Raw genomic sequence first — 8,762 nt, forward strand, 5'->3', positions numbered from 1 at the left:
TTCTGACTCTTTGGTCGCTCTTTCTGCAGCCAAACGAGGTGACGGCAACAAACAGGAAATCCTTCAGTGTCTAAAAGTATTTAAATATGTCAAACTTTAGTCTGTATACAACATGAAATGATCGCCAGACAGACTGTGGGTTTGTGACCTTTCACCTCCTCGGTGCTGACTCAGGAGATAAACATTATTCTTAGAGCTGTCTGACGGAAAAAAAATAAGTGTGAATTCTCCTCCGGTTAGTGGGGGGGCTCTGTGACGCAGCCTGCGCTGCATTCTGGGAAGTGGACTCTCAGAGCGTACCGTGGGAGTGGAGGCGTTTAATATCGACCGACCGGAGCTCAACTTTCACCTGGTTTCTCCTGAGTTCAGCCTGCTGCCCCGAGTTTTGTTTGCCAGGTTGGAGGTTTCACAAATGACCAAACAGTGTTGACCAATCCAGAACAGTGAGAAGACTCGAGCAACACGCACATCTGTAACTCCCTTCGGATGTGTGAAACATCTGGCCAGCTGCTCTTTCTACACTGTCTCGCCCTCGGATTTCACAATAAACTCCAGAGGCTGAAACTCTGGAGCCACAAATCTCCTCTGTGACCTTTGACCCCTTGCTTCTCCCATAGAGACGAGTTTAGTAATGAAGCCGAGCGGTGTGACATCGTCATGAGTGCGAGGGAACGCGTCTCTTCCCTTAAATGTGCGTGTGAAGAAGAAACAAAACCATCTTACACCTTTTTAACGTTGACAGAACCTCCAACGTATGAAGGGCTTTTATTTTGAAGAGGTTGCAATGCTGCTTATGGACTTCCTGTCGTGCAGCCACGGGCAAATATAAAAATATAAACTTATTTAAAAAAATAAAATAAAACAAATTACAATATACACGAACAGACCCTTTGCTGTAGGGAGAATTCACGGATTAAATAAACTGAATTATTTATCATCACGATCAGCTGGGAGTAAAAGTTACTCAAATGTATTTTTCTTAATCTGACATCTGAAACTTAAAAGAAAAAAAAATACTATTTTAAATAAAAATCTCAATAAAAATAAATAAATACAAACAGGAACACAGTTTGACTGACTACAGACCAGCTGCCAGGACACGGACAGGGAACTCTGGTCCTTGTAGTTCCTGCGTTCGGTTTACATTAGTCATAATTATTGATACTTGAAACACTAATTAACAGTTAATGTAAAGTCCTCAGACGCTCCAGCCTCTGCTTCAGCTCTCTGCTCCTCTTCCTCAGCTCGTCCTTCGTCGCCAGCAGCCGCCGCTCGTCCTCTCTGACCTTCACGATAAACTCGGTCGCCGTTTTCAGGATCACCACCTTCGGCGCTTTGTCATTGGCGGCCACCGCCGGGACTTGGTCCCTCAGGGCGAGGAAGCTCATCTTCAGCTCGTTCCTGCGCTGCCTCTCCAGCACGTTGTGAGTCCTGCGTTTGTCGTTGCTGTCCTCGCCGTCAGAGCGCGGGCTCCAGGACCTCCAGCTGTTCTCCGACTTCATGCGTTTCCCAGCAGGCTGCTGGACGGGCGATGAGGGCTGCTGGGCGGCGTAGTTGTGCTGATGGATGTTGATGTGAGAGCGTTTCAGGACCAGCGGGGAGGCGTCAGGTCTGCTGCCCGCACCTGACCGCCGTGACACCTTTCGCCTGTCCACCGTCACCACGTCGATCTCTTCATCCTCCTCAGCTTCTTCCTCCACCTCCTCTTCTTCTTCTGGGAAAATACAAGGAAGGGACAATTATCAACACAGGTAGTAAGAGTTTGTAAGTTTACTATAATTAATCATCCAAGAGACACTTTTTACAACTTGGGTATTTCTGTAGTTCTATTTTTGTAGTTCTTATCGGTCATTCGCTACAAAACCACATCCCTAACTGACATCTGATGACATCACTGCGATATAAAGGTCAGCGCCGCAGAAGACACGAGAACCAAACATGATCAGAAAACTGGTGGACTGTTTGGTACAGTGTCATCTTTCAAAATAAAACCAGGCATGTAATAAACCACATGTAACCCCCTTCAAAATAAAAGCCTGCTTCCCACCTGATTCACTGTCACTGCTGCTGAGAGGCGGAGTATCCAGACACGGGTCGGACGCCACCTCCATCGCTGCTCCGTCGCCGCTCTTCTCGCTCAGCGGGGAGTACGGAAACACCACAGAGGGGTCGATGCAGTCCGTCGCCGCCGTGTGGAGGTCCTGCAGGTATCCCGCGTTCACCTGAGAGCTGCCCACCTGCGTCTGCGATGGCTGCCCACCTGCGTCTGCGATGGCGTTTGTTAGTGTGCTGGTTGTGGAGGAGTCCCGCCGGGCGCGGAGCGAGGCCAGCCTCTCGGACACCACCTTCTCCAGCTTGGTGGCGGCGGCGAAGCTGCTGCTCCACATGCAGTCCTGGATGATGAAGGATTGGAGGACGGCCGCAGAGGGGTTGCAGGCCTCGTCCAGCAGGTCGGACACCGCCTCCAGGTGTTCGGCGGCGGACAGCGGGACGCCGGACGGGGAGGGCGTCCGGCTGGGGGACAGGGGGGGCGTCGGCAGCAACTCGAACTTCTTCCAGATGTCCTCGCCGGGACCCGGGAGGAGCTGGTTGTGTGGAGGCAGGTAGAAGTCCTCCTCCTCGCCGTCCAGGAAGAAGCAGGGCTGAATCGTGTCATAGTCGTAATCATAGTTTGCGCTGGACGTTGTTAACACCGGAGGCATTATGGCGGCCTGGGAAGAGACACAACATGAGGTTAGGATCAGCACGTTCCACCTGGCGGGACTGTGACACACATACATGCATATAATCTATACATAGTTAATAAAAACTGGATACAAAAAGTTACCAAAATAAATAAATACATACAGGAGGAGATTTAAGATTTAGCTATTTATATTTATGGAAAAACATACAAACAAATATGTAAGAAGTACAGAAGTAAACCCAGATGTCTCAACTATTACACAATTATGTTCTTTTTGAATCTCCATATTTCCCAAACAGCAGCTGCTGTATAACTGCAGATTCAGTTCCACCCTGAAAACACAGCTAAATTAGCATAAAAAGACATGATTTACAATTTTGAAATTCAGCCAATACTGAACTCTAAGAGTATTTGCATGCAGGGGGGGGGAACACCATACAGCTGCACAGTCCAAGTTCCTGTGTGAATATTTAAGGAAGTTGTCATAGTGGTGAGTAGTGAGCGGTCACAGAGATGGTGATGAAGTCTGTTCAAGCTATTAAAAGTTACTCATAAGAATGAAATTCCTGTCTCATGTTCAAAACTTCTAGATGCACCAAATCCCCTTCAATAATGAGGCAGTTTAACATTATTTAGATGGTGACTCACTTTTTTATCAGGAGTTTAATCTTGCTATTGCTATGCAAATAACTCCAAACACATTTAAATGGCTATGTTGTATTTAAAAAAAACAGAGATCATGTGTATTTCTTTAAATTTTGTGTTTACAGGTAGGATTTAGTTGTAGAGATCGACACTTACACATTCACACGAAACTTCATTCAATAAAACCGGTAGTTTATTTTCTTTTGAAGTTAAAGTTGACTCAACTAAAAAAGACTTTCTTCAGCTTCAAGTATAACCTGAATATAATTCAGGTAGGAGTTGCAACCTAAAAGGAAATTGACAGGCGAGGTGTTGCAGATGCACCACCAGCCTACAGGTATCACAGATATCAAATTATCTGCTATGCCTCTCCATCACTACAGGGTTTTTGTGACAGTGAATAATAAACTTATAAATGTAGGTGGACATTCTGCAGCAGTAAATTATGATACCATAATCCCACAAAACCCAATCCAAGAAACAGTAAATTTAGGATTATTTTGTCTGGAGTTAAAGGTTAAAACTGCAAAATATGACTCAAATACAAAGATTCATATTCAACAAGGCACAGGGCGCAGTTCGGCGTTTAAAAGCCCAGTAAACTGCACTTTGTGAGACCATGACTTGCTCCAAATAGCGCGAGGTGAGGTGCTCTGCAGATGTTACACTCACAAACACGTAAATCCAACTTAACTCACCGATTTAACCATTTTAAGTAACAGCTATGTAAAAACAGTTTGAGAGGATGGTAAAAAGCAGCTGCAGGGGTAAATTCGGCATATGTTTTTTTTTTTTATTTCAGACTGACATAGTGATAATTTCTCTCCACCAAGCAGAAAACTGTCCCTTAAAGAACCAGAACCAGAACAAGAACCAGCTGTTATTGTTATTGAATCTCACCCTTATAGCTCGCAGGATAAAATCCAAATGTTCCAGTGAGCGAAGGTTAAATCTTCAGAGCGTTTGCAAAATATTTCCTCTCCCAGTCACAGATCGATATCAGTGATCTGTGAGCCTGCGGTCCGTCGCTGGTGTCCCGCGCTGCTGTCTCACCGTGACTCACGCCGACCGGCTGCTCTGCAGACATTTAATACTCCGGCTTTTTTTACACATCCGCAAACGTCATGCTTTTCGCGCCAACATGTGAGCTGCGTAGTACACCTAATCGATGCGTGGGCGTGCTCGTGACAAATCAATAAACACTCGGTGTCGCCGCAACAGATGATCTTGTTTATTTTTTTGTGATCAAACGGAGCAAGAACGCGCGTTTGATGCGGGGACTGTTTTACTCCGCGGATGTGTAGCGGTGGCGCGGTGAGGGTCTTTTAGCTGTAAATGATGCGTCGACAAGAAGTTCCGGGAATTCGGATCTCGGTGATTAAGTCATGACAACAAAGAAAATACTCAAAGAAAAGAACTTTAAAAAAGAAAAGAAAAATGTTAGAGGTGAAAATGTGATTAAGTTATATAACAAAATAAAACGGCTAAATTGGGGAATTAAAATACTCAAAAAAGAAAAGACAGATGTTAAAGGAAAGAATAAAATTAAATACACAAACATAAAAAAAAAACAACAACATTTACAATAAAACACAATAACCGGCAATGAGATTAACTTATGTTGTAAATTAATCAGTAAAATATAATTGGAAACAAGAAAATCACAAAAAAAAAAAGTTAAGGAAAGAAATTATAAAAAAAACATTTTCTTTTAGAAAATAACAAAATAAAACGAAAATAAAATGTAAACATAAATTAAAAAAGATTAAAGAAAACATTCAATAACAGGATAAAACGATGCAAAATATTTAAAAAGAACTATTTAAGTAGCCAGTTACACAGATTACATTCACTTCAGGCTGTACCTCTGTTGTGTATTTCCTACATCTGTACCCAAAGTTATCCTCTTTCATCCAGTGTCTTTCATTCACTTATGTTTCTGATATTCTTCTTTTAATTCCATCAACTGGAGTTAACTTGCAAAGCTTGCAAACAAAACATATAACATGAGGCTGACAGAGGTAAATTTGCTAATTAGATCTTTACCTTTGCTTGATATTCAGAATCAGGGATCATCTGACATCACTTGACTGATAAAATCTTGATGACGAACAAACCTCTTCATACATTTTATACTTTCCAGTCAGTGAATCACTGATTCTTCTGCATTTAAGGTTACAAACACATAACACATATTTAGAATACATAAATTGTAACAACATAGATGCATGATGAAAAGAATATTTAAAGGATCAACAAAGCAGATGTGATCAAAAGGAGTTATGTTCATTCAGTAAAATAGAACAACATTAAACATGGTAAACAGCCCAATCTGATACATGATCTATGACTGTTAAAGGTTTGTTTTCATCAGTGATGGTTTGAATACAGCAGAAATATCAGGCTCAGACTTGTAATTAGTATCAGTTAATAAAGACAGTAGGTTGATTAGTTTGATTGGTCCTTGTTTACGTCCAGCTGTCAGCTTGACACTGCTGCCCTCTGGTGGCTGCAGCCACTCACTGCTTCAATCCTCAGGACTTAACTCTTGAGTCTTTTCCCTCAATGTTTTCTTTTCTCTGATTTGTTGTATCTTGTATGCAGTACTGCAGGAAGTAGGATCCTTAAGTAAAAGTACTAATACCACACTGTACAAAATACTACATGTAAAACAAGTAAAAGCCCTGCATTAATTATGTTCCTGCAGTAAAAGTATGTGAGTTTGAAAGTATTAAAGCAGTAAAATGTTGTACTATAACAGATTCTTCTTCCTCCTCATTAATGTGCAGCAGGATGTTGCTGCTGTAGTTGTTGAGCTGCAGCTCATTCTGAACTGTTTAGTATCAGACTGCAGCTGATGATTCTTTTCATTCTGGATCAACCTGCTGATTATTTCCTCCATCAATACACTGATTGTTTGGTTTGAAAAGATTCTGCCGCCACAGTTATGAGTAATTTGTACTTATGTAAATACTTCAGTAAAAACGTTAGTTACATTCCAGCACTGCAGATAATATTATTTATTATCAGGGGCGTAGGAGCGACTTTGAACCTGGAGGGGACGGTGAAATGCTCGGGGAGTTCGGGGGCATGCCCCCCCGATATTGTCAATTGTTTTTTAAATAAAGCAATTAAATGCTCATTTCTAATGGCTTTTGAAAACAGAATGTACTTATTAGTGTGCCTGAAAGAGGGTCTTTGTAGTGACAGAGTATAATATAACTAGAACAAAACCGACTACATGCCGTAAAAACCATGCAGCTGCTAGTTAACGTAGCCACAGTACAAATGCTTTTAGTTATTCCAATGTTACACTTGTGAGCTGTCTGTGATATTTCCTGTGTCTCTCTTGGCCCTGACTCTCCCTGCAACAAATGTTTGGGAACACAGAGCTTCTTCCCTGCAAACTCTGATGACATGCTTTTGGTCTAACAGTCTTTTACTATGTGAGTTGTAGAATTTACTACGTCTAGTAGCTGTCCATCCAACTTACAAGCTCGTCCTCCTCAGTTTGTTCAACTCCTGCTCCTGTGACCTCTGTCCTCTTCCTCTTAAAATACTGTAGGATGCTCGTCTTTGTGCTCGTCTTTGTGTGAACATTTACTACTTTTCAATTGTTTATGGACACGTATGAGACACACACACCTCAGGACACAAGTTTTTAAAAAAGTGGCCCAGGAGTTTGTCCCTGGTCAGTCCAAACATTTGTTGTAGCCTCTGGGTCTTTAGAGACTTTTATTCCTGCATTCTTGAGAATTTTATGTAAGTAGAGTACATCACTAAATGAGCCTTTAAAATACATTTTCAAAACTAGAAATCCCTCTCTAACTCTCCTAAAGTAAAGTAATCACTTCAGCTGAGCCCTTGAGTAGATAGACCTAAACAAGTCATATCATCATCAGTCTCACCATAAACTGCTGCTTTGGACTGTGCTGGCTCTGACTCTGTTCTGCTCTTGCCCTCATCTCTGCTGTCACATGTTCACCATGTCAGCACTAGTACTGGTGCCGCTGGCCAGTGGTGGGTAAAGTACTCAAAATCTTTACTCAAGAAAAAATTACTCCCATAAAAAGTTACAAACCTACTTATGTATAAATATAATAATATATTTCATCTGCTGTTCATCAGGTCCGAAACAACTGCAACATGGTTATTTCTAGGGAATGCAATTTGCTTTGCTGGTTGATTATCTTTAGCTATTTCTGTTTAAAACAATTAATTTCTTTTTTTAAATCTCCATGAATGTGTTGATAAGATCACTTTCAAATATAACACTTGCTGCCCAGCCACTATTGTTACCTGTATCTTTTATTACGGACATGTAGCCGACCAAAACACTTGCTTTGCAGCAGCACAGGCAGCCCACACAATCTGATTAATCCTAAAGCATCTAAATAATCTTCACAACGCAAAGAATCATTGTGGCAGCAACAGGGAGCAGCTCTTTGTTGAAGCATGTAAACCTGCATACAGCGGAAGCTGTGCGTCATGCGTAAAACCCAACAGGACTGTTTTATCCACCATAATTATATATATAAAATATTATATCAGGATCAATCCAATGATCATATAACTTATGTTACAGTGTGAAGTCTACGTTTTCTCTTCAGAGACGAAATACGCTTTAAATGCGCCGTTAATGGAAAGTGAAAGTATTTATTTGCCGGCTTGTTAAAGAGCGACGCAGGCTGCTTTCCAACACGGCCAGCAGTGCCATGGTGTGCGCTCACAGGATTTCAGTTGTGTAAGTAGAACAATAAAGCCTTAAACTGAGAAAGGTGTTTGCCTGATTTTCTAAATGTTTGCGCCCAGCTCTGTGACTGTGACAAGCGCCCGAGACCAGGCGCTCTTCTGCGTAACTACGCGCACACAGACTGGATCATTTCGGCTAATGAAGCAAAATGCAGATTACAGACTGGTTAAGTTATGAAGGTATGAATGGAAACTGTAGAGAAATTAAGAGTAGATGACTGGCCTAAAGAAAATACTGGAGTAAAGAGTAAAAGTACATTTTTAAAAAAGGAACGTGAAAAGGTGCCAATTACTTTTTTTAAAATGTATTTATTTAGCAAATGTGCGTTATTTGTAACAAGTTACTACCCACCCTGCGGCAGGAGTCCTCAAGTAACAGCAGCACAAAAGAAACGTAATATTGAGGCACTTTGCTGCACCCGAAATCTTTTTTTCTCTCCCTTAACTTTTCAGCACCACCTTTGCCTTGTGTCACATGTTTTCTATGGGCCAACATGATTTTTGTCTGCGTTTCAACCGTTTAATCATGTCTGATGGGGTGTGTGATTGATTGATTGATTGATCGACTAGTCATTCAAACCGTCTCTGCTATGAGCCAACTCCGAAATCGCCGGAAAAAAGTGAGGGGGACAAAACAGAGATTTTGAAAAGTGTGTGTGTGTGTGTGTGTGTGTGTGTG

The 8,762-nt window shown here is 41.8% G+C and overlaps 1 protein-coding gene across 1 annotated transcript; it reads right to left on the reverse strand.

The window, feature by feature from the left end:
• Nucleotides 1-726: 726 nt before the first annotated feature.
• LOC123973115 (transcriptional regulator Myc-1-like) lies at nt 727-4,556 on the reverse strand. Its single transcript, XM_046053003.1, has 3 exons — nt 4,232-4,556; nt 2,048-2,711; nt 727-1,714 (listed from the first exon to the last, which is right to left on the reverse strand). Exons 2-3 carry the CDS (start codon nt 2,700-2,702, stop codon nt 1,185-1,187), a joined length of 1,185 nt encoding a protein of 394 aa, XP_045908959.1. The 5' UTR covers nt 2,703-2,711; nt 4,232-4,556; the 3' UTR covers nt 727-1,184.
• Between the last annotated feature and the right edge of the window lie 4,206 nt (nt 4,557-8,762).

This window comes from Micropterus dolomieu, linkage group LG06 (assembly GCF_021292245.1).
Source record: "Micropterus dolomieu isolate WLL.071019.BEF.003 ecotype Adirondacks linkage group LG06, ASM2129224v1, whole genome shotgun sequence".
Taxonomy (NCBI): Eukaryota; Metazoa; Chordata; class Actinopteri; order Centrarchiformes; family Centrarchidae; genus Micropterus; species Micropterus dolomieu.

Coding starts and splice junctions, on each gene's coding strand:
- LOC123973115 (XM_046053003.1), bottom strand. CDS start 2,702: ATGCCTCCGGTGTTAACAACGTCCAGCGCAAACTATGATTACGACTAT. Junction 1,715..2,047: donor CAGCAGTGACAGTGAATCAG/GTGGGAAGCAGG, acceptor GTATTTTCCCAG/AAGAAGAAGAGGAGGTGGAG.